This window comes from Ranitomeya imitator, chromosome 9, assembly GCF_032444005.1.
Source record: "Ranitomeya imitator isolate aRanImi1 chromosome 9, aRanImi1.pri, whole genome shotgun sequence".
Lineage (NCBI taxonomy): Eukaryota > Metazoa > Chordata > Amphibia > Anura > Dendrobatidae > Ranitomeya > Ranitomeya imitator.
The window spans coordinates 41,292,069-41,319,133 of NC_091290.1; the positions used below are offsets into that span (position 1 = coordinate 41,292,069).

General features: G+C 42.9%; 1 protein-coding gene across 1 annotated transcript in view; it reads right to left on the reverse strand.

The window, feature by feature from the left end:
• The window catches only part of LOC138648843 (solute carrier family 22 member 6-B-like), a 69,224-nt gene that overhangs the window by 35,107 nt on the left and 7,052 nt on the right, over positions 1–27,065 (reverse strand). Inside the window, exon 3 of the mRNA XM_069738794.1 lies at positions 796–950. Coding sequence (XP_069594895.1) covers positions 796–950 — 155 coding nt within the window. The remainder of the gene's footprint in view (positions 1–795; positions 951–27,065) is intronic.

Genomic DNA, 27,065 nt, shown 5'->3' on the forward strand with positions numbered 1-27,065 from the left:
TTGGAACAAGTGCTACACACAGAAAGGCGAGCAGGAATCCTTCACGTCTGTGTATGAAGGACATCATACTAGCAAGTTTCCACTCACTAGCTCAGAGACAATCACAAGTATCAAGAAAACTAAAGTGATTTTCATAGAACTTGTTTGGAAATACTCCCTCTTATGGAGTGATATAATATCTGAAATATAAGCCTTAATTATGTGGCTAGGAGCAGATTTCCATTTATCTATCATTATATGACATAGAATTTAAAACAATTGACTTTTTACAACTTGACTCTTTTTCAGGGCACTATAGGTTCAGAAAGGGACCCCGCACTCCGATATTGCACCCACTGCCAACTGATTGCTGCTCGGTCTCCTGGGACAATAAGGAAGATTACAGTAGGATTTACTCATCTTAGAACAAACCACTATAATATGAGAGAGAGAGAGAGAGAGAGAGTAAGAAAGTAAAAAGTAAAAGTCGCTCAACCCTAGCCATGACCATTGGTATGTATGGTATCTGCATATTCCAAAGTGCAGCCCTGTGCAAGAGTATTTTTAACATAGAAATTAATATGCTGCAAATAGACCCATACAGCACCTTCTATGGCATTCATATACCCTAATTGTTAATATATGCAGCTCTCCTTAAAAAAACAAAAAAACAAATCAGAAAGATTTTAAGATCGTGAAATGTGAAGAAAAATGAAAAAGGAATAATTGATCCTTGGAATACAGTTTTAAGCCCATCTAAGTTTTAAATTTATCAGATTTTGAGAAATTGCACAACACAAATGAATAGCAACTCACTTAGACAGAGGTCATTAATGACGAGGCCACAAATCCCCATGCCAGTCATGAAGCGAAAGACACAAAAGGCAGCGAAATTAGGTGAAAACGCAGCAGCTGTTCCCATAGATGCTATCTTCAAAAGACAACACAGGACCACCGTCCGACGTCCAAACCTGCAGTGTAGGAGAATAACATTTTTTATTGTATTTTAGAATGTGAATATTAATATATATATATATATATATATATATATTTCACATACATATATATATACTGTATATAGCGATGTCTGCTTTTTCTCTTTAGAAGTACATTTTTTAGTAAAATGTAAATTGTTCTTTTACTCTATAAACTTCTGACATCATGTCTCCGAATTTCCAGGCAATAAATTTTGTATTTTTTTTTCTGACAAAGAAAAATAGTCAAAATAACCCCTCCCCCCAGTGCTTTCAGACCTTAAATAATGCAAAGAAAACAAGTTCACAATCATTTAGAAACAACAATACTAATGTTTTAACTTATTCAGAGTTCAGAAATCAATATTTTGTGGAATAACCATGATTGTTAATCACAGCTTTCATGCGTCTTGGCATGCTTTCCACCAGTCTTTCCCACTGCTTCTGGTGCAAAAATGTAAGCAGCTCTTCTTTGTTTGATGGCTTGTGACTATCCATCATCCTCTTGATTACATTCCAGAGGTTTTCAATGAGGTTCAGGTCTGGAGATTGGGCTGCCCATGACAGGGTTTGGATGTGGTGGTCTGTTTATTTTTGCAAGAGCTGTATATAAAATTGTTCCAGGAAATGTAGTAATTCTCCCAGAAAATTATTGCAATTACACCTGTTTTGTTATACACATGTTTAGCTCCTTCGTATATATTGGAACACAAAAAGTAGGCAAATTGAACAAAATTTCATACAAAAACTTCAAAAATGGGCTGGACAAAATTGTTGACAACTTTCCAAAATTGTTTCAAGCATGTGATGCTTGTTCAAAGTCACCTGTGGCAAGCAACTGGTGTGGGCAATTTGAAAATAACACCTGAAAACAGATAAAATGGGGAGAAAATAACCCAATCTTTGCATTGTGTGAGTGTGCCACACTAAGCGTGCAGAACAGAAAGGAGACGAGAACTGTTTGAGGACTCCAGATTGTTGATATTTTCAAAATTTTTGGTTCTGAAGGTTACCAGTCATCTCCAGAGATCTTGATGTTCTTTTGTCCACGGTGTGCAACATAATCAAGAAGTTTACAACCCATGCCACTGTAGCTACTCTCCCTGGACAATGATGGCGGAGAAAAACTCATGGAATGTTGCAAAGCAAGATAGTCTGGATGGAGGATAAGCAGCCCCAATCAAGTTCCAAAGAAATTTAAGCTGTCCTGCAGGCTCAGGGTGCATCACTGTCAGAGCAAACTATGCATCGATATTGGAATGAAATGAAATGCAATGGCAGAATACTCTGGAAGACCCCACTGCTGACACAGGGACAAAAAGCTAGAATGTGGTTTGCCAAAATGTATGTGAGTAAGCCAAAATCATTCTGGGAAAGTGTCTTGTGGACAGATGAAACCAAGATAGAATAAAGAGAAAAAAAATGCAATCGCACAGCCGCTATACGCTAGACCCTTACTGCTCCAGGGGCAGAAAAATGCACTATTAAAGCCTTTTGTCAGAAAACAAACTAAACAAAAAAACCGCTAAAAAGATTATACCTTGGTGCTGCTTAAGAAAAACAGATCCAACATGATACATAAGAAGAGACTGAAAGCGCACTCACCGGTATATGAACAATCAAAGCGGTTTATTCACATGAGATCATGCGGTGCAAGGAGGGTATGTGAATACAAAAAAGGATGACAGCTGTTTCGTGCTAGGTGAGCACTTCAACAGATCCAATGGCGAGTGAAGAGAGAGGGCCTTATAACTAAGTAGTCTTCCGGTCCCTCCCATTATTCACTTCGTCATAATGAACTTATTAGTCACTATTCGGAGGAAAAAAAAGGGGGGGGGGGGGAGTGAAACAGTGAAAAGTTAAAATACAATAAAAACATTAACGGGTAACGAAGAATGTCATTTAGGAAGAAATATACCATAATATGATAACCAATACACAGGAATTTTTTTACAAAAAAAAGGAATTTTTTACAAAAAAAAAAAAAAAACAGGAATTTTTTACAAAAAAACATGAATTTTTTACAAAAAAAACAGACATGTCAACTTTATCATTGAACCCTATTGGTCCAGAAGCATTAGCTCTTAATATCCACTTTGCTTCATTACGCAGAAGCATACGATCTAAATTACCGCCGTCCTGCGGTAGGGCAGTTTTCTCTATCCCCGCGAATCGAAGCAATTTTGCATCCCCTCCATGTTGTTCGTTCATATGTTTTATCAAGCGGGGGACCCCCTTACCTGTGCGCAATGAATTGAGATGTTCCCTGAATCGAACAAACATTGGGCGAATTGTTTTCCCGATATAGAAAAAACTACAAGGGCAATATAAGATATAAACCACATGAGTTGTCCTACAAGAGATGAAATCACGTACTGTATGCATTATTGGGCCAATAATTTTTTTTGTAAAAAATTCCTTTTTTTGTAAAAAATTCCTGTGTATTGGTTATCATATTATGGTATATTTCTTCCTAAATGACATTCTTCGTTACCCGTTAATGTTTTTATTGTATTTTAACTTTTCACTGTTTCACTTTTCCCCCCCTTTTTTTTTTCCTCCGAATAGTGACTAATAAGTTCATTATGACGAAGTGAATAATGGGAGGGACCGGAAGACTACTTAGTTATAACGCCCTCTCTCTCTTCACTCGCCATTGGATCTGTTGAAGTGCTCACATAGCACGAAACAGCTGTCATCCTTTTTTGTATTCACATACCCTCCTTGCACCGCATGATCTCATGTGAATAAACCGCTTTGATTGTTCATATACCGGTGAGTGCGCTTTCAGTCTCTTCTTATGAAACCAAGATAGAGCTTTTGGGTAAGGCACATAATTCTACTGTGTACCGAAAATGGAATGAGACCTACAAAGAATAGAACACAGTACCTACAGTCAAATATGGTAGAGGTTCAAAGATATTTTAGGGTTGCTTTGCGGCCTCTGGCACGGGCTGCCTTGACTGTGTGCAAGGAATCTTGAAATCTTAAGATTACCAAAGGATTTTGGGTCACAATGCAGTGGGAAGTGTCAGAAAGCTGGGTATTAATATTAAGTTGAGGGCGCCAACACTTGTCAGGCCCATTTTTGGGGTTTTGGGTGAAATTATGTCCAATTTGACTTTTTTCTCCTCTGTTTTTAGTGTTGTTTCAATACACACAAAGGAAATAAACACGTGTATAACAAAACATGCGTTATCGTAGTCAGTTTCTGGGACAAATACTTCATTATCTGAAACAATTTTAAGGGTGTCAACAATTTCAGCCACGATATAGATTATATAAACACATATTTTTTAAAAGAATATTGGAAAGCTAACGTCAGTTCAAAGACGGCAAATAGATTATTACATGAGATGGAAGGTTGGAAAAGTTGGGCTTGTTTCAGTAAGAAACAACAACAACAACAAAAAAGCCACCTCACAGGCAACATCATTTATATGAAAAATACATGTATGGCCGATATAAAGGACTGACACATTATCTATTCCATCAGAACACCAAGAACAACAGGACATTCACTACATGTGGAGAAAAGGTGACTGGTATCGCAGTAGGAAAGGGTTCTTTACAGTTAGAGCAGTCAGACTGTGGAATGCCGACCTCAAGAGGGAGTAATGGCCGACACTATTTAATTGAATCTATTTAATAAAGAAGTGGATGGTTTTCTCATAATGAATGGTATTGTGGGTTATAAATAATCTAGCGAAATATAACATATGTAACTATATAGTTACATACTGCGAAGCACCATAACAGATTTTTTTTAACCCTTTCACACCCAGGTGATATTCCACTTGTTTTTTTTCCTCCCTTCCCCCCCGCACCCCCCCAAAGAGCCATAACTGTATTTTTCCACCATATGGCCGTACGATGGCTTGTGTTTTGAGGGTCGAGCTGTACTTTTGAACGACACCATTCATACTGCCCCAGTGCACTGGAAAAAGGGGGAAAAAAATAAGTACAGTGAAATTGCCTCCAAAAAAAATTAAAAAAAGAGCAATTCCACAATGGTTTTAGGTTTTTAAGTGATAGCCGAGCTCCTGCTGTTACTGCCAGGAGTGGTGCCGCCCCAGCTGTTTCACACCCTAAATGTGTTTGCAGTATTTAGAAAGCCAAGAGTAGGCTACCTCTCCATTTGATCAACACACTCACACCGCAATCACAAGGAGCGTGGTCTAAAAGGTGTTCTGCCAGTGTCTCAGTGATAGGTGTAATGCATTGCAGTACTGGTGCCTTGCAATGCATTATACCAGTGATCAGAGTAATAAAAGTTAAAGTCTAGTGATGAGCGAATATACTCGTAACTCGAGATTTCCCGAGCATGCTCGGGTGTCCTCAGAGTATTTTTTAGTGCTCGGAGATTTAGTTTTCTGTTATGACCTGGTGGTTAGGAGCACCCGGAATGACCTGATAGTTAAAACTCACACAGGACAAGCTCTGGGCTGTGGGACCTCTGCTGACCGCAATCCCTAATCCTATCACACACACTAGAAATAGCCGTGGAGCGCTCCTGACGCTCCCTAGGCGCCTCGTCACAGCCTAAGAGCTAGCTAGCCCTAGAGATAGAAAATAAAGCCTACCTTGCCTCAGAGAAATTCCCCAAAGGAAAAGGCAGCCCCCCACATATATTGACTGTGAGTAAAGATGAAAGTCACAAACGCAGAAATGAAACAGGTTTCAGCAAAGGGAGGCCAGACTTACTAAATAGACAGAGGATAGGAAAGGTAGCTTTGCGATCAGCACAAAAAACTACAAAAGACCACGCAGAGTGTGCAAAAAAGACCTCCGCACCGACTAACGGTGCGGAGATGCCACTCTGCATCCCAGAGCTTCCAGCTAGCAAGACAAAATCATGATATCCAGCTGGACAAGAAAACAATGAACGAATTAGATACTATCAGGAACTTAGCTTCTGCTGGAGTAGACAGGTCACCAGAAAGATCCAAGAGCGAACTGAACCAATGCAGAAACATTGACAGCTGGCATGGAGTAACGATCTAAGTGGAGTTAAATAGAGCAGCCAACCAAAGGATAAACCACGTCACCTGTGTAAGGAACCTCAGAAGCAGCAGCTCCACTCACAGCCACCAGAGGGAGCCCACGGACAGAACTCACCGAAGTACCATCCACGACCACAGGAGGGAGCTCGACAACAGAATTCACAACAGTTTTCATCACGGCAGCTGAATGATTTACAGCTACTAGTCAGCTTGATTACATGTGGGGGTTCCCTAGCAACCAGGCAACCCCCACATGTACTTCTGCTGCCTAACAGATGTAAATCATTCAGCTGCAACAATAAAAACTAAAACTCCGAGCACTAAAAAATACTCGGAGGACACCTGAGCGTACTCAGGAAATCTCGAGTAAAGAGTATATTTTTTTTTAAATTCGTTTATTAGTTGCAAAATAAATCATACAATACACACATTTGCACTTGTATCCATCATTTTCCATTATATCATGAAATGCAATTACTCTCATTACATTATCATTTCTAGAGTATTACAAGGGTAACAAATGGTGTATGTCGATCACTGGTATCTTGTTGTATAACCTTAACTAAACTAACTACTAAAAGAGAAAGAAAGAAAGAAAACGCCGCCAAAATAAAATTTCGTATAAATTTCACTCTGTAAGCAATGTCCCCAAAACCACGAACCCCACTTCTCACATGTATTCCAAATTATTATTATTAAATTATAGAGTGTGATGGGAGGAGTTCCATCTGCCCCATATTTTCTCAAATTTATCTGGACACCCTCTATTCTGATATAATGTCCGCTCATACGGAATAATTGAGTTTACTAGATCAACCCAAGCTCTAAGAGATGGGCAAGGACCACCCATCCATCGTAGCGCCAGTACCTTTCGCGCCATAAATAGTGTCTCACGCAGAAGTATCCCAGTGTAGTGATCCCAGGCTTCCACATCCCACACCCCAAATAGACAGGTCAATGGTTCAAGCGGGACAGGAATCGATAACAAGGATGTCAACAATGTTGTCACCTCTTTCCAGTAATGAAAAATAACAGGACATCTCCAAATCATATGAATAAAGTCCGCATCACTGGAATGACATCTTAGACAATCTGATGACTGGAGACGACCCATCTTAAAAAGGCGGATCGGGGTCAAATAGGATTGGTATATAATGTATAATTGAATCATCTTATTATTAATCGATGGGGAAACCCTAGTTGAAGATTCCAAAATATCTTCCCATTCTTCCCCTAGTGTATCTGGAAGAAGCCCCTCCCATTTCCCCTTAATAGAGTCTATAATAGACCCCCCTCCTGTAGATAACAAATAGGTATATAAAGAGGAAATAAGTCCTTGAGGACCTTGCGAATTAAGAATTCCTATTAAAGGTAGAGATGAAATAGCTCGACCTGTACCCATATTCCGCATGTGTGATTGAAAAGCTGACCTTAATTGTAAATAGCGGAAAAATTGAGACCTCGGGATAATGTGAGAATTTTGTAATTGTTCAAAGGAAATGAAAATCCCCTGGTTATGTATATGACCTACTGAGAGAACACCATACGATATCCAAAATTCCGTGGATGGGTGGCCCAATAGTCCCGGAAAATAACTGTTATTCCACAATGGCATTTCCGTTGCTATATCAACAAATTTAGTTATTTTTTTAATTTGTCTCCATATTGATCGTGCCAACCGGAGCATAGGCAACAGATGAGGGACACCAACCCTCTCCAGCTCCAGAAACCCCAACGGACATTCGATTTGGGTGGAGTGGAGCAGATGGTTCTCAGAATTAGGAAGAGAGTTATTGGGCATCCATTTATTTATCATTTTTGCCTGCCCGGCAAGATAATATAGGTAAAAGTCTGGCAAGGCCGCCCCGCCCCCTTGTTTCGGTCTCTGCAGAGCAGATAATCTAAGTTTAGGCCTAGTCTTCCCCCATATGAAAGATGTTGTTAGGGAATTTAGAGTCGCAAAGAGGGATTTAGGTATTGGGACAGCACTGTGTTGGAAGCAGTAACTTAACTTGGGGAGCAGTATCATTTTGATCAGATTAATACGACCAGCCACGGAGAGCGGGAGTTTATCCCAAGTAGCAAATTTGGATTTAACCAGATCCAATAATCGGTAGATATTAAATTGTAAATCAAATTGACTATGTTGAGACATATAGATTCCCAGATACTTGAAGTTGGAGACTATGGGCAACGGCGAGAGAGTTTCGAGACGCGGCATTGGGGTATGAGAGAGAGGCATCAGGGCAGACTTATCCCAGTTTATATAAAGACCGGAGAATTTGCTAAATTTGTCTATAATCGCTATTACTTTTGGTAACGTATCCTCTGTTTGATCCATAAACACTACCATATCATCTGCATAGAGGCCAATAATATCAACCCGATCCGCTATATGTATCCCCCTAATGTCGATGGAAGACCTCATTCGTATTGCCACAGCCTCAATCGCCAAGGCAAATAGAGCAGGAGAGAGAGGGCACCCCTGGCGAGTTCCCCTATGTAACAAAAAAAGACTCAGACATCAGGCCGTTCACAACCATACGTGCTCTAGGCTTCGCATATATTTTACCTATCCCTCTCAGAAATTTGTCCCCAAAACCGTACCTTCGCAAACATGCAGAGAGGAAGGACCACTCAAGGGAATCAAAAGCTTTAGCTGCGTCCAGTGAAGCCAGTGCCCATCTATTATCTGTCTCTAGAGAGCTATATTGGATGACCGACTGAACACGCCTAATATTGATGGAAGTACTTTTCCCAGGCATGAAGCCAGTTTGGTCCGGATGTATAAGATCTAATATAATTGTGTTCAGTCTGGTAGCCAGAATTTTAGTAAAGATTTTATAATCTACGTTCACCAAAGAAATTGGTCGGTATGATCCACAATCCAGAGGATCCTTCCCCTCCTTCTTGAGCACAATAATGTTGGCATCATAGAACGTTTCAGGCACAGACTCTCCTTCCCATATTCCCCTAAGTACCTTCAATAGAAGTGGTGCAAACTTATCCCGGTATTTCCTGTATAGCTCAATGGGAAACCCATCTGGTCCCGGGGCCTTCCCAGTAGCCATGTCCGCTATAGCGTGTTCCACTTCCTCCAAAGTAAACTCGGCCTCCATGAAGGCTTGTTGAGATGGGCTCAGTGTGGGGAATGTTATATCTGATAAGTAATCTAGACAGTCACCAACACCAAAACCGCTACTGGATTTATATAATGATTTATAATAGTCATGAAAACATTGAAGTATGTCATCAGTGGATGAAACTAATGAGCCATCGAGTGCGCGGATCTGCAATATTGTATTAGCGGTGTTATGTTGGCGCACTAAGAAAGCCAAGAGTGTGCTGGTCTGGTTCCCTAGTTCAAAGTAGGACTGGCGGGTAAAAAATAGTTTGCGTTTCGATTTAACGTCTAAATGTTGAGTATACATCCTCTGAGAAGTAAGCCATTCAGCCCTGTTACTGCTGGTCTGATTTGCTATATATGTGGCCTCCGAATCTTTTAATCGCTGCTCCATCTCATCATCCTCCCTCGCCGTCACCCTTTTAATATAGGAAATTGTAGAGGATAAGCACCCCCTCAAATATGCCTTTAGGGCATCCCAAAATAAACCAAGATTCTGGGGTTCTGGGTGTGTTAAAATAAAACAATCTAAGTGTTCAATCGTCCTATCACTAGAATCTATTAATTTCAACCAGAAGGGATTTAATTTCCAGGATCTATTGTTATTGGGCTGCCCATATTTAAGTTTAAGAGTTATCGGACTGTGGTCCGAAATCCCCCTATTGCCATTTTCAACATTATCCACCCATAATGCCAAGCCACTAGATCCAAATATATAGTCTATACGAGATAAAGTTCGCTTAGTAGATGAGTGGCAAGTATACCCCTTAACCCCTGGGTGACTCATTCTCCACAAATCGAGCCAACCGCTGCCATCCATAAACAATGCCAGTTGGGAAGGGGACTGAGACACAGACTCCCCAGACACTGTGTCATCCAATCTCAATCTGTCCATGGAGTGATCCATGACCAGATTAAAGTCACCCATACAAACAACACTAGCATCCGGGTATTTTAGGGAGAAGCCCAATGCCATACGGAGAACCGACATGTTAGCGGGGGGAGGGTTATAAATACACAATATCACATATTCACGTGAATTAAGAAATGCATGCACAAAGACAAAACGGCCTTCAGGATCCCGCCGTGCTTCTCTGGCCTCCCATTTAACCTCCTTGTGTATCAACAGAGAGACCCCTCTTGAATAACTGGTATGAAATGCATGGAGAGACCATTGCACCCACGGCTTTTGCATACATCGAACCGTGTCCCTAGTCAGATGTGTCTCCACTGATGCCACAACATGGGGATGATGTCTTTTGATCTGCGAGAATACCTTGACTTTCTTCTTAGGAGTCTTAATACCCCGTATGTTCCAGGTCATGCATACAATTTCAGACCCCATATATATATAAAAGAGAAAATAATTGTATAGTATGTTATTTGGGCGTAGCCCAGAGACATCACACAGAGCAAAAAGTTAATATTGGCGGCAACCGTACATATTAAACATCCAAACTTGGTATATGAAACCAAACCAAACAAAACTGGAACAGTAGAGGAGCATGTTCCCATACTCCTACAGTCAAATAAAGAAGGGGATACCCTCACTGAATTCAGTGTCCGGTATTGTCGCCACCTTTCGCACCCATTCGAAGAGCTCTACGTATATTGCCATTAGATAATGAACTTAGATTAGGAGTCTTTCACATTAGACGCCCCGTGCGACCGCAGCCATTCTGCCGCCTCTGCTGGATCTGTAAAGAACAAGGTGGAGCCCTCATGGACAATGCGGAGCCGAGCTGGATACAGCATGGAGTAGATGATATTCTTATCCCTGAGTTGTTTCTTGATATCTATGAATCGTGCTCGCTGCTTTTGGAGTTCCATGGAGAAGTCCGGAAAAATTGATATAGTAGCATTATTAAATCTGATGGGGCCCTTCTGTCGCGCCAGGCGAAGAGTAGTATCTCTATCTCTGCAGTTGAGGAGGCGTGCCAGGAAAGGTCGAGGTGGAGTTCCAGGGGGAAGAGGTCTCGTTGGGACTCTATGGGCCCTTTCCACCGAGAATGTCGAGGAGAATCCATCCCCCAGGGAGGTCTTAAGCCATTCTTCCAGGAATTGTTTGGCTTGCTGACCCCCCGAGCGCTCTGGGAGACCAATAATCCGAATATTGTTGCGGCGTAGTCTGTTTTCCAAATCATCTGCCTTTTGCTTCCAAGCGTTTACGGAGCCAGCAGCTTTTGTTATTTTAGCCTCCATAGGAATGATGGTATCTTCTATATGAGACACTCTGGTTTCGACTTCCGAAATACGCCCTCTCATAGCTTGCATGTCGTGTCGCAAACGACCCACCTCTGTGTGCACATCCTCTATTTTTTCCGTGAGAGATGATCTAGTGAGGGTAATAGCCTGCATTAGCTGCTCGGATGCCTGTTTAAGAGTCAGTTCATCTTGGTCTCCCTCTTCATTACTATCAGAAGGACGGCCCTTGCGTTGGGCCGGTGCAGAGTTATTTCTGAGAGAGCGCACGTTATCAGGGGGATCGTCCCTGGCATATTTCTTTAGCCTATCAGCAGCTCCTGCTCCCTTAGAGTGCTGCATGGTAGACAGTTAAAAGGGCCCCACAAATAGTCACAATTGTAGTTATGGATAAACAGAGCCCTGGTTCCAGGTCCCGTATAATGAGGCACTGGACTGTGCTCCAAAGAGGCCACTGGTTTGGCAGATAATGGGGTTTATAGAAGCAGTTCTGGTAATCTTCACCTCCACGGGGGGAGGTGGGGGGGGACAGCAGGGAGAGGGGTTAATCCTCCTAGTATTGTGGTGCTGGTATTTAAAGTATCTGTCTGATAGGGGGGGTGCAGGGCCCAATTTCTCAGGGCACACACACTACACCACCCCTTTATGTTCTCAGATATGCACTCTCCTTTCCAGCAGCACCGCAGGTGTAATAAGGAGCGCTGCTTCCCCTACTGCCAGGGTGCGCGCTATATTAATAGCCGCCGCTCCCCACAGGCACCGCCGTCCCCCTCAAGCCCCACAGTTACTGCACACCAGCGCGGCTCTCACCGCTGTTGTCCGGTTATCTCCGGCTCCAGGGAGGAGTAAGTCCGGCTCCCACAGAGGCTGGCGCCGCGCTCTGTGTCTCGGAGCGCGCGCCCTAAAGATGGCCGCCGCCACACGTGCAGTCTCCTGGCCGCCTCAGCCCTCGCAGCTCCCGGCACCTCAGATCACCGCAGCTGCCGCCCAGAGGGTCCACAAGGCTCCCACGATCATAGGATCCCGGTCTCCGTCGGTACCGCCTGCGGTGGCAAGGTACTAATGGCAGGATGGGTTCAGGATGTGCGTAGCTCCCACTAAGTGCGTCCTTCTTCTTCCACTACATAGCCACGCCCCCCAGTAAAGAGTATATTTGCTCATCACTATTAAAGTCTCATAGAGCAACTATGTAAAAAAAAAAAAAAAAAAATTTAAATAAACAAAAAAGGAAAATCAGAAAAATTGTACCAATAAATACTATGTAAAAAACAATACAAAAAAACAAAAACAAAACACACAACCGACCTATAAAACAGTCACACTTTTTAACCCTTTCAGTGAACACCGTAAAAAATGTAATAAAAAAAAGGGCAAAAAACTGCTTTTCCATCATGCTGCTGAACAAAAAGTGGAATAAGATGCAATCAAAAAGTCAAATGTAAATAAAAATGGTGTATCTGAAATGATCATCTTCACCATAGAGCCCCGTCTTCAGAGAAATAAAATAGGATTTTTTGTTTTTATTTAGGAGATACAAGTATTAACTAACGAAATTAGAAATGTCAGTGATAACGGGCCATCTTTAGATTCTACCTTTATATGTTGTGTGCTATAAAGAAAAAATAAAATAAAAATCTTCAAACCAATTTAGTTTTCTCCAGTCACATTCAGCTCTTGCAGGTTTATCTATTTGTGCCCAGTGTGACAGCTCTTCTAAGGCGGCTCACCTCCGAGCTGTCTGTGAACATGCTGACATGGGTGGAAAAATGGACAGATTAATTGATTATGGAGCAGGAGACATTGTGCAAAATACCCAGTGGACGCAGAATACTTAGCCCGGATTTAGAGGACTGAATGTGCATTTTTTTTTCTATTATACTAATATGTTATGTTGCATATTTCTGTATCGTAGACTCCAAAAAATAAAATTACCAAACCTAATAGAACATTATTGAAAAGTGTGATTAAAAACAATCAAAATACAAGGAACCCAATGAAGCATGAATAAAGTATAATAAATGGAAATATAGGAAAAATGTGCTTATAATAGAAAAAAAAATAAAGAAAACCAAAAACAAAGAACCTTCATACAAGGCCAGTAATTAATCACAATATAAATATCTTTATTGAAAAATGATAATAATTAAAAGATAGGCAGATACCACAGATACAGGAGACCAAGACGTTCAAAAACAGTCCAAGTATACAACAATGAAAAAAGGTAAACCTGATGCACATTCCCAGCAGTTACCACCTTATGTAAACAGAGACATATATAAAATGCAAAGATAAATAGGTAAAAGTATATAGTTAAAATTTTTCAATGAAACAGTAATTTACCACCTTATAGACACAGAGGCACATACATGTCCTTCTCAAAAAATTAGCATATAGTGTTAAATTTCATTATTTACCATAATGTAATGATTACAATTAAACTTTCATATATTATAGATTCATTATCCACCAACTGAAATTTGTCAGGTCTTTTATTGTTTTAATACTGATGATTTTGGCATACAACTCCTGATAACCCAAAAAACCTGTCTCAATAAATTAGCATATCAAGAAAAGGTTCTCTAAACGACCTATTACCCTAATCTTCTGAATCAACTAATTAACTCTAAACACATGCAAAAGATACGTGAGGCTTTTATAAACTCCCTGCCTGGTTCATTACTCAAAACCCCCATCATGGGTAAGACTAGTGACCTGACAGATGTCAAGAAGGCCATCATTGACACCCTCAAGCAAGAGGGTAAGACCCAGAAAGAAATTTCTCAACAAATAGGCTGTTCCCAGAGTGCTGTATCAAGGCACCTCAATGGTAAGTCTGTTGGAAGGAAACAATGTGGCAGAAAACGCTGTACAACGAGAAGAGGAGACCGGACCCTGAGGAAGATTGTGGAGAAGGACCGATTCCAGACCTTGGGGAACCTGAGGAAGCAGTGGACTGAGTCTGGTGTGGAAACATCCAGAGCCACCGTGCACAGGCGTGTGCAGGAAATGGGCTACAGGTGCCGCATTCCCCAGGTAAAGCCACTTTTGAACCATAAACAGCGGCGGAGGCGCCTGACCTGGGCTACAGAGAAGCAGCACTGGACTGTTGCTAAGTGGTCCCAAGTACTTTTTTCTGATGAAAGCAAATTTTGCATGTCATTCGGAAATCAAGGTGCCAGAGTCTGGAGGAAGACTGGGGAGAAGGAAATGCCAAAATGCCTGAAGTCCAGTGTCAAGTACCCACAGTCAGTGATGGTGTGGGGTGCCATGTCAGCTGCTGGTGTTGGTCCACTGTGTTTCATCAAGTGCAGGGTCAATGCAGCTAGCTATCAGGAGATTTTGGAGCACTTCATGCTTCCATCGGCTGAAATGCTTTATGGAGATGAAGATTTCATTTTTCAGCACGACCTGGCACCTGCTCACAGTGCCAAAACCACTGGTAAATGGTTTACTGACCATGGTATTACTGTGCTCAATTGGCCTGCCAACTCTCCTGACCTGAACCCCATAGAGAATCTGTGGGATATTGTGAAGAGAAAGTTGAGAGACGCAAGACCCAACACTCTGGATGAGCTTAAGGCCGCTATTGAAGCATCCTGGGCCTCCATAACATCTCAGCAGTGTCACAGGCTGATTGCCTCCATGCCACGCCGCATTGAAGCAGTCATTTCTGCCAAAGGATTCCCGACCAAGTATTGAGTGCATAACTGAACATTATTATTTGATGTTTTTTTTTATTTGTTATTAAAAAACACTTTTATTTGATTGGATGGGTGAAATATGCTAATTTATTGAGACAGGTTTTTTGGGTTATCAGGAGTTGTATGCCAAAATCATCAGTATTAAAACAATAAAAGACCTGACAAATTTCAGTTGGTGGATAATGAATCTATAATATAATAATAATAATAATAATTTTTATTTATATAGCGCCAACATATTCCGCAGCGCTTTACAAATTATAGAGGGGACTTGCACAGACAATAGACATTACAGCACAACAGGAATACAGTTCAAAACAGATACCAGGAGGAATGAGGGCCCTGCTCGCAAGCTTACAAACTATGAGGAAAAGGGGAGACACGAGAGGTGGATGGTAACAAATGCTATAGTTATTCGGACCAGCCATAGTGTAAGGCTCGGGTGTTCATGTAAAGCTGCATGAACCAGTTAACTGCCTAAGTATGTAACAGTACAGACACAGAGGGCTATTAACTGCATAAAGTGAATGAGAACAATTTTTTTTTTTTTTTTTTTTAAATAGGCCACACAGGGATCCTTACATTAATGCATTGAGGCGGTAGGCCAGTCTGAACAAATGAGTTTTTAGGGCACGCTTAAAACTGTGGGGATTGGGGATTAATCGCATTAACCTAGGTAGTGCATTCCAAAGAATCGGCGCAGCACGTGTAAAGTCTTGGAGACGGGAGTGGGAGGTTCTGATTATTGAGGATGCTAACCTGAGGTCATTAGCGGAGCGGAGGGCACAGGTAGGGTGGTAGACCGAGACCAGAGAGGAGATATAGGGTGGTGCTGAGCCATGGAGTGCTTTGTGGATGAGGGTAGTAGTTTTGTACTGGATTCTGGAGTGGATGGGTAACCAGTGTAATGACTGGCACAAGGTAGAGGCATCGGTGTACCGATTGGTGAGGAATATGATCCTGGCAGCAGCATTCAGGACAGATTGGAACGGGGAGAGTTTGGTAAGAGGGATAATATATGAAAGTTTAATTGTAATCATTACATTATGGTAAATAATGAAATTTAACACTATATGCTAATTTTTTGAGAAGGACCTGTATAAGGTGAAAAGTGATTACATTAGTGCAGATATACACAAAGCTAAATATTAGCAATAAACAAGTGGATTAACATGATTTAAATGTTACTCAGGCAAGCAAGGGAAAAGTATAATAAAGGTATAGTTACCAAAAGGACGTACCGAGGGGAACCCACCACACCCGACGCGCGTTTTGCACTGAAATGCTTCGTCCAGGGGTGGTTGGGTACTGGCCAGATAGGGTTTATATAATTGCCATGATCACGGCTAAATCAAAATATGGAAGAAGTCTCCTAATATTCCAGATCATAGTTTAATGCGCCTGTACTATTGTTTAACCTCCATGACATCTTTAATGGGGCTCTCAAGAAAAAAAAAAGGGGCAGAGCAATCTCACACTATCATAAACGGACCACCGAAAAAAAAGGTACAATGACCGCAAAAAAACGTTTTATAAGAAATAGCCTATAAAGAAGAGAACATTATAGTAACATATATACAAAAAAACATAAAATAAATGAAAATAAATATGAAACTAAAACCAGTGACCGCAATTAATGAGCAGAAGGACAAACCTTACTATATGGACACATCAAGTCCCCAATATGTTAAAAACCCAAGCCCATCAAAAGTGGATAATGACAATCCTATATGGTCAAAACAATACTAAAGCCCTCCTCATCCATCAAAATTTTTATCCTCTTAGTATATTTCAATCATATTATATAGCACTGTGTACTTACAATTGCTCATTTTGCCTTTCTACCCAGATACTACTTCCCTTTTTCTGCTCTATATAGAAACAGGAAGTCTCTTTTCCCTGTATTTATCATTCCACTCTTCGATGCCTTACCCAGCTTCTCCCTCTGCCCCTCCCAGGGATTTTTGCAGTGATGACTCATGCAGAGAAAATGGACCTCCTGTTTCTACATAGAGTTTAGAAGGATTCAGCGAGTCAGTTTTCCACCACATGATGTCAGATCTAAATGGGAAAGATGAGAATTAGCTGGTGAGAAGGGGGAAATGAGCAATGCCTATATTTACTGCAAGGCCCCTGATCTAAAGCTAGGTCCACATTGCGATAGCGCAGTCCGTTTTTTTCGCATACGCTAATCGCTGCGTTAACGCAATGTCCAAAAAGGGATCGCATTTGGCGATCGAGCTAGCGCAGATGCCCGATCTGTGCTAGCGAGAACGGACCCAAAAACGCTGCAGACAGCGTTCGAGGTCCGTCAGAAAATAACGGAACATCGCTAATGCATGCCAAAAATGGCATGCGTTAGGGATGCGTTACATACATTGCAATCAATGGGTGCGCTAACGGATCCGTTACATTGCGTTAGTGGCGCTATGTAACGGATTCCGTTAGCGGATAACCACTAACACATTGTGAACCTAGCCTAAGTAAAGAGTTCGGTGATGGTTGCCTTTCCACCAGCATCTTACACGTCTCCATGTACCTTGTCACAAATCTTACTCTAGCCAGAGTCTGGAGTAAAATTTCTGGCGTCAGGTACGAGTTGTGACATCACGTACTTGCCCATTTTGGGAGAGCTGGGCGAAACTGGAGTGAAAACACTAAAATGGTTTGAGGAATATGGCAAAGTTCAGTGAGTTGACTTTACTCTAGATTCCCTGATCTCAATCCAGTTGTGCAGACTGTAGCTATGTTTCACTTCACCCAGGGCAAAAGGTTAAGTGCAGTACCCTCACCTTGTGTCTACATATATCAGACCCCCCCTCCCCCAAATTTTTTTTATATATATAGCGTTGCGTTGAGAAACCCGTAATGGTGTCTCTGCGGTGTTGGATGTTTTGATCTCCCCGAGGTCATTCTTCCTTATGTTTATAGTCCTTATACTAGGCACTGTGTTGTGATAGGCAATTCAGGAGCACAATGGACATAGCGGTCAGAGCACATACAGTGATCTGACAATAACCCAAAATAATAGAACGAGCTCTGAGACGTGGGAACTCTGCAGACCGCAATCCCTAATCCTCTCCAAACAACACTAGAGGCAGCCGTGGATTGCGCCTAACTCTGCCTATACAACTCGGCACAGCCTGAGAAACTAACTAGCCTGAAGATAGAAAATAAGCCTACCTTGCCTCAGAGAAATACCCCAAAGGAAAAGGCAGCCCCCCACATATAATGACTGTGAGTTAAGATGAAAAGACAAACGTAGGGATGAAATAGATTCAGCAAAGTGAGGCCCGACTTTCTTAACAGAGCGAGGATAGGAAAGATAACTTTGCGGTCTACACAAAACCCTAAAGAAAACCACGCAAAGGGGGCAAAAAGACCCTCCGTACCGAACTAATGGCACGGAGGTACACCCTTTGCGTCCCAGAGCTTCCAGCAAAACAAATAGACAAGCTGGACAGAAAAAATAGCAAACAAATAGCAAAGAAGAACTTAGCTATGCAGAGCAGCAGGCCACAGGAATGATCCAGGGAAAAACAAGTCCAACACTGGAACATTGACAGGAAGCATGGATCAAAGCATTAGGTGGAGTTAAGTAGAGAAGCACCTAACGACCTCACCAGATCACCTGAGGGAGGAAACTCAGAAGCCGCAGTACCACTTTCCTCCACAAACGGAAGCTCCCAGAGAGAATCAGCCGAAGTACCACTTGTGACCACAGGAGGGAGCTCTGCCACAGAATTCACAACAGTACTCCCCCCTTGAGGAGGGGTCAACGAACCCTCACCAGAGCCCCCAGGCCGGCCAGGATGAGCCACATGAAAGGCACGAACAAGATCGGGAGCATGGACATCAGAGGCAAAAACCCAGGAATTATCTTCCTGAGCATAACCCTTCCATTTAACCAGATACTGGAGTTTCCGTCTTGAAACACGAGAATCCAAAATCTTCTCCACAATATACTCCAATTCCCCCTCCACCAAAACCGGGGCAGGAGGGTCAACAGATGGAACCATAGGTGCCATGTATCTCCGCAACAATGACCTATGGAATACGTTATGTATGGAAAAAGAATCTGGGAGGGTCAGACGAAAAGACACAGGATTAAGAACCTCAGAAATCCTATACGGACCAATGAAACGAGGTTTAAACTTAGGAGAGGAAATCTTCATAGGAATATGACGAGAAGATAACCAAACCAGATCCCCAACATGAAGTCGGGGACCCACACGGCGTCTGCGATTAGCGAAACGTTGAGCCTTCTCCTGGGACAAGGTCAAATTGTCCACTACATGAGTCTAAATCTGCTGCAACCTGTCCACCACAGTATCCACACTAGGACAGTCCGAAGACTCAACCTGTCCTGAAGAGAAACAAGGATGGAACCCAGAATTGCAGAAAAATGGCGAAACCAAGGTAGCCGAGCTGGCCCGATTATTAAGGGCGAACTCAGCCAAAGGCAAAAAGGACACCCAGTCATCCTGATCGGCAGAAACAAAGCATCTCAGATAGGTTTCCAAGGTCTGATTGGTTCGTTCGGTCTGGCCATTAGTCTGAGGATGGAAAGCTGAGGAAAAAGACAAGTCAATGCCCATCCTACCACAAAAGGCTCGCCAAAACCTCGAAACAAACTGGGAACCTCTGTCAGAAACGATATTCTCTGGAATGCCATGCAAACGAACCACATGCTGGAAGAACAATGGCACCAAATCAGAGGAGGAAGGCAATTTAGACAAGGGCACCAAATGGACCATCTTAGAAAAGCGATCACAGACCACCCAAATGACTGACATCTTTTGAGAAACGGGAAGCTCTGAAATAAAATCCATAGAGATATGTGTCCAAGGCCTCTTCGGGACCGGCAAGGGCAAAAGCAACCCACTGGCACGAGAACAGCAGGGCTTAGCCCGAGCACAAATCCCACAGGACTGCACAAAAGAACGCACATCCCGCGACAGAGATGGCCACCAAAAGGACCTAGCCACCAACTCCCTGGTACCAAAGATTCCAGGATGACCAGCCAACACCGAACAATGAACCTCAGAGATAACTTTATTCGTCCACCTATCAGGGACAAACAGTTTCTCCGCTGGACAACGATCAGGTTTATTAGCCTGAAATTTTTGCAGCACCCGCCGCAAATCAGGGGAGATGGCAGACACAATTACTCCTTCCTTGAGGATACCCGCCGGCTCAGATAAACCCGGAGAGTCGGGCACAAAACTCCTAGACAGAGCATCTGCCTTCACATTTTTAGAGCCCGGAAGGTACGAAATCACAAAGTCAAAACGGGCAAAAAACAGCGACCAACGAGCCTGTCTAGGATTCAAACGCTTAGCAGACTCGAGATAAGTCAAGTTCTTATGATCAGTCAATACCACCACGCGATGCTTAGCTCCTTCAAGCCAATGACGCCACTCCTCGAATGCCCACTTCATGGCCAGCAACTCTCGGTTGCCCACATCATAATTTCGCTCAGCAGGCGAAAACTTCCTGGAAAAAAAAGCGCATGGTTTCATCACTGAGCAATCAGAACCTCTCTGCGACAAAACAGCCCCTGCTCCAATCTCAGAAGCATCAACCTCGACCTGGAACGGAAGAGAAACATCTGGTTGACACAACACAGGGGCAGAAGAAAAACGACGCTTCAACTCTTGAAAAGCTTCCACAGCAGCAGAAGACCAATTGACCAAATCAGCACCCTTCTTGGTCAAATCGGTCAATGGTTTGGCAATACTAGAAAAATTGCAGATGAAGCGACGATAAAAATTAGCAAAGCCCAGGAACTTTTGCAGACTTTTCAGAGATGTCTGCTGAGTCCAATCATGGTTGGCTTGGACCTTAACAGGATCCATCTCGATAGTAGAAGGGGAAAAGATGAACCCCAAAAATGAAACCTTCTGCACACCAAAGAGACACTTTGATCCCTTCACAAACAAAGAATTAGCACGCAGGACCTGAAAAACCGTTCTGACCTGCTTCACATGAGACTCCCAATCATCCGAGAAGATCAAAATGTCATCCAAGTACACAATCAGGAATTTATCCAGGTACTCTCGGAAGATGTCATGCATAAAGGACTGAAACACTGATGGAGCATTGGCAAGTCCGAACGGCATCACCAGATACTCAAAATGACCCTCGGGCGTATTAAATGCAGTTTTCCATTCATCGCCTCGCCTGATTCGCACCAGATTATACGCACCACGAAGATCTATCTTGGTGAACCAACTAGCCCCCTTAATCCGAGCAAACAAATCAGATAACAATGGCAAGGGGTACTGAAATTTAACAGTGATCTTATTAAGAAGGCGGTAATCTATACAAGGTCTCAGCGAACCATCCTTCTTGGCTACAAAAAAGAACCCTGCTCCTAATGGCGACGATGACGGGCGAATATGCCCCTTCTCCAGGGATTCCTTCACATAACTGCGCATAGTGGTGTGCTCAGGCACGGATAAATTAAACAGTCGACCTTTTGGGAATTTACTACCAGGAATCAAATTGATAGCACAATCACAATCCCTATGCGGAGGTAGGGCATCGGACTTGGCTCATCAAATACATCCCGGTAATCAGACAAGAACTCTGGAACCTCAGAAGGGGTGGATGACGAAATTGACAGAAATGGAACATCACCATGTACCCCCTGACAACCCCAGCTGGATACCGACATGGATTTCCAATCCAATACTGGATTATGGGCTTGTAGCCATGGCAACCCCAACACGACCACATCATGCAGATTATGCAACACCAGAAAGCGAATAACCTCCTGATGTGCAGGAGCCATGCACATGGTCAGCTGGGTCCAGTATTGAGGCTTATTCTTGGCCAAAGGCGTAGCATCAATTCCTCTCAATGGAATAGGACACTGCAAGGGCTCCAAGAAAAACCCACAACGCTTAGCATATTCCAGGTCCATCAAATTCAGGGCAGCACCTGAATCCACAAACGCCATGACAGAATACGAGGACAAAGAGCAGATCAAGGTAACGGACAGAAGAAATTTTGACTGTACTGTACCAATGGTGGCAGACCTAGCGAACCGCTTAGTGCGCTTAGGACAATCAGAGATAGCTTGAGTGGAATCACCACAGTAGAAACACAGCCCATTCAGACGTCTGTGTTCTTGCCGTTCAACTCTGGTCATAGTCCTATCGCACTGCATAGGCTCAGGTTTAATCTCAGGTAATACCTCCAAATGGTGCACAGATTTACGCTCACGCAAGCGTCGACCGACCTGAATGGCCAAAGACATAGACTCATTCAAACCAGCAGGCATAGGAAATCCCACCATGACATCCTTAAGGGCTTCAGAGAGACCCTTTCTGAATATAGCTGCCAGCTCAGATTCATTCCATTGAGTGAGCACGGACCACTTTCTAAATTTCTGGCAATATACCTCTATCTCATCCTGAGCCTGACAAAGAGCCAGCAAATTTCTTTCTGCCTGATCCACTGAATTAGGCTCATCGTACAGCAATCCAAGCGCCAGGAAAAACGCATCGATATTACTTAATGCAGGATCTCCTGACGCAAGAGAAAATGCCCAGTCCTGAGGGTCGCCACACAAAAAAGAAATGACGATCCTAACCTGTTGAACTGGGTCACCAGAGGAGCGAGGTTTCAAAGCCAGAAATAGTTTACAATTATTTTTGAAACTCAGAAATTTAGTTCTATCTCCAAAAAAACAAATCTGGAATAGGAATTCTCGGTTCTAACAAAGAATTCTGAACCACAAAATCTTGAAGATTTTGAACTCTTGCCGTGAGCTGATCCACACATGAAGACAGACCTTTAATGTCCATTGCTACACCTGTGTCCTGAACCACCCAAATGTCTAGGGGAAAAAAAAGGCAAAACACAGTGCAAAGAAAAAAAAATGGTCTCAGAACTTCTTTTTTCCCTCTATTGAGAATCATTAGCACTTTTGGCTTCCTGTACTGTTGTGATAGGCAATTCAGGATCACAATGGACATAGCGGTCAGAGCACATACAGTGATCTGACAATAACCCAAAATAATAGAACGAGCTCTGAGACGTGGGAACTCTGCAGAGCGCAATCCCTAATCCTCTCCAAACAACACTAGAGGCAGCCGTGGATTGCGCCTAACTCTGCCTATGCAACTCGGCACAGCCTGAGAAACTAACTAGCCTGAAGATAGAAAATAAGCCTACCTTGCCTCAGAGAAATACCCCAAAGGAAAAGGCAGCCCCCCACATATAATGACTGTGAGTTAAGATGAAAAGACAAACGTAGGGATGAAATAGATTCAGCAAAGTGAGGCCCGACTTTCTTAACAGAGCGAGGATAGGAAAGATAACTTTGCGGTCTACACAAAACCCTAAAGAAAACCACGCAAAGGGGGCAAAAAGACCCTCCGTACCGAACTAACGGCACGGAGGTACACCCTTTGCGTCCCAGAGCTTCCAGCAAAACAAATAGACAAGCTGGACAGAAAAAATAGCAAACAAATAGCAAAGAAGAACTTAGCTATGCAGAGCAGCAGGCCACAGGAATGATCCAGGGAAAAACAAGTCCAACACTGGAACATTGACAGGAAGCATGGATCAAAGCATTAGGTGGAGTTAAGTAGAGAAGCACCTAACGACCTCACCAGATCACCTGAGGGAGGAAACTCAGAAGCCGCAGTACCACTTTCCTCCACAAACGGAAGCTCCCAGAGAGAATCAGCCGAAGTACCACTTGTGACCACAGGAGGGAGCTCTGCCACAGAATTCACAACAGCACTGCTCCTAATAGCCAGTTTCCTACTCCACACTGATGAGGGGCAAATACCCCGAAATAGCTGTCTGTGGATGGATACCATGTTTTGGCATAGGTGGTTTTCCTTTTTGGATACTGCCCTTCCCGTGGTTGTTCCTTCCCGGTGAAAGACCTGGCTATTTATTGCTTGCGTTGAGAAACACGTGATGGTGTCTCTGCGGCTTTTCTACATACTTTAATGTTCTACCCGGCTTTGGCACAGATCGGTCATTGACCTCTCCTGAAGGCGATTCAGCTGCTCAATGTCAGCAGAGCAGTTTTCTCTTCTGGGTTGCTCTGTCGATGGGGCGTAACTGCTGAAGTCATGCTGATTGACAGCAGGTGAGGAGCCGGCTGTCAATCAGCATGTCACCGGCAGTTACGCTGCAGCAAAGCAAATCGGAAGACCAGACCCTACTCTGTTAACGTGATGCCAGCAGAAGCCATTGAATCATCAGCAAGAGCGGTCTGTGACCATTCTGTTCCGGCAGAGATCAATGCTGGTCACATTATGCCAGTGTGTTTTTAGGCACATATTGAAAAACAAAAGTGATTTTTTTTTTTTATGTTTCTGCTGTGTTTTATTTTTTTAAATGGCATTCATTATATGTGTTATGGAAGTTTTATAGCTTGGGTCGTTATGGATATAGGGATAACAAACATGCACTTTTTTAATTTACTTCTTTAGTATATTAAATAGCATTTATAGTTATAAAATATTTAATGCTTTGTTTTGATTTTTTTCCTCATTTTTACAATTTTGTTTCCCCTAATTGGCCAAATCCAGTAAAATTTTGGTGTAATATCTCCAGCCTTGTCTCCTTGTGGTGTCAAAATCCTGGTCATCATCTTGTAGTAATGTCCCCATCTTGTAGTAATGTCCCCATTCTGGTCATCATTTTGTAGTAATTTCCCCATCTTGGTCCCCATCTTGTAATGTTTCCATCCTGGTCCCCTTGTCCTAATGCCCCATTCTGTCTCTCTTCTTGTAGCAATGTCTACATCTTTTTAGTAATGTCCTCAATCCCAATGTACCTTCCCAAATGGTGTGATTGATATTTTTTTCTCTACTAAACCCATAAAAAAAAGTTAAAAAAGTTAATGCTGAGGCTGTGTTTTTTTTCTGCTGGTGTCCGCACCACACGATGCAATAACAATATTCTCCGGTTACTATGTGTTTCTTTTATGCATTTTCCACCTTACTTGATGCTATTTTGGGGCAGATATAAAGCAGTTTTTAACGCTTTTTTAATAGTAAAGAAAATCTTTGATCCTGTGCTTAAAAATTCAACTTTTTTTTTTCTTTTTCAGAAGAAGCCTATAGAGAAAAATCGGTAATTTGGTTTCTAGGAACCTTCCACGACTGCATATGGAGGTTGCCTATTTGCCCTGATGGGGAACAGGAAACCATAGCACCGGTTTACCTTTTGAATCCCAGATTTTTATCCAGGAATATAGGGAGGGAATTAGCGCCGTCGTGGAAGGTTCCCAGAAACCGAATTACCGGTAAGTCTAATTCTGTTTTCTCTAGTCACCTTCCACGACGGCATACGGAGGAATACCAACTGATTTGGCGCTAGGGTGGGACAACGGCCTGGAGTACTTTCCGGCCAAAGACTAGATCTTTATTGGACAATATGTCTAATCTATAATGCTTAGAGAAAGTATTCAGTGAAGACCATGTCGCCGCCCTGCAGATTTGGTCTGCGGATGCGCCTGCTCTTTCTGCCCAGGAGACTGATTTGGATCTGGTTGAGTGGGCCTTGACCCCTGCTGGATGTGATTTATTTTGAGCGAGATATGCTTCTGCTATAGGTCTTTTAATCCATTTTGAGATGGTGCTTTTTGCCACCTTTTTCCCTTTATTTTGACCAGAGAGATGGACAAACAGATTCTGATCAATTCTGCAAGAGCTGGTTTGCTCTAAGTATTGTAGAACAATACGTCTGACATCAAGAGTATGGAATTTTTCTTCTTTCGAGTTTGCTGGATTTTGGCAAAAGCATGGTAGGACGATTTCCTGGGAACGGTGAAATTCAGAGACTACCTTTGGAAGAAAAGAAGGGTCGAGACGAAGGACTATGGAGTCGTCTCTAATTGACAAATAGGGCTCCCTCATTGATAGTTGTCCTACTCTCCTTGCCGTGGTTATAACTACCAAAAAAAGGTTTTGTAAATAAGGTTTTGCCGCTAGGTTCCACTCCTGAGGCTCCAAGTGGTGAATGGGCCCCTGTAAGAAGAGGTCATTTTCTGCTGGAACCTGGACTGGGCCGTCTTCTTGCAGATCGATAATGAGGTTGAACCAACTTCTTTTTGGCCATAACGGAGCTACCAGAATAGTTGGGGGTTTGTTCTTCTCGGATTTTCCATAAAAAACCTTTGCCAGGATCAAAATTTGTGGGAATGCATAGGCCAGGTGAAAATCCCACTTCTGGACTAGAGCATCTACTCCCCTGGAATTGTCCCTGGGGTTTAGGGAGAAGGTGGTTTCAACATGCGTATTTTGGCGAGATGCAAAAAGATCGATTTCTGGTAGACGCCACCTGTCTACCAGTATTTTGAAGTTCCGACTGTTCAAGTTTCATTCCCCTGGCTGTATGTCTTGGTGACTCAGTCTGCCTGGGTGTTGGGAGAGCCTTTCAAATGGACTGCTGTGAGTGACAGTAGGTGTTTCTCCGCCCAGGAGAATATTCAAGCGGAGATACTTTTTAGGTTGTTGAACCTTGTATTGCCTTGATGTCTGATATGAGCAACTGCAGTCATGTTGTCCGAATATATTTGGATGTGTTAACCAGTGATTTGGTGACTTGCTGCCAGAAGGGCTTCCTGTACAGCTTTTAACTCTCTGAAATTGGACGACTTCCCGCTCGTTGTCTGGTCCCAGAGTCCTTGGAACAAGATATTGTTTATCATTGCTCCCCAGCCCCTCTTGCTGGCATCTGATATGATCGTAGTTAACGGGACCTGAGTCCAGCTCACACCCCTGTGGAGATTTTTTTAATATATCCACCATGCCAGGGAGGCTCTTACTTGACCTGGCATGTGTAGTCTTCTGTTTAGAGTACTGGGATGGCCGTTCCAGTTCCCTAAAATATGAGCTTTGAGGACTCTTAAGTGGGCCTGAGCCCAGGGTACCAATTGGATGCAGGCTGTCATGGAGCCCATGACTGACATGCCTTCTCGGAGTGTAGGGGACCTCATGTCTCTGAACCTCTTGACCTTGGTTATTAAAGGTTAGACAGTGGTCTTCTGGAAGGAAAGACATTTGTTTCACAGAGTTCAGGAGTACCCCCAGGAATTTTCTGGTTT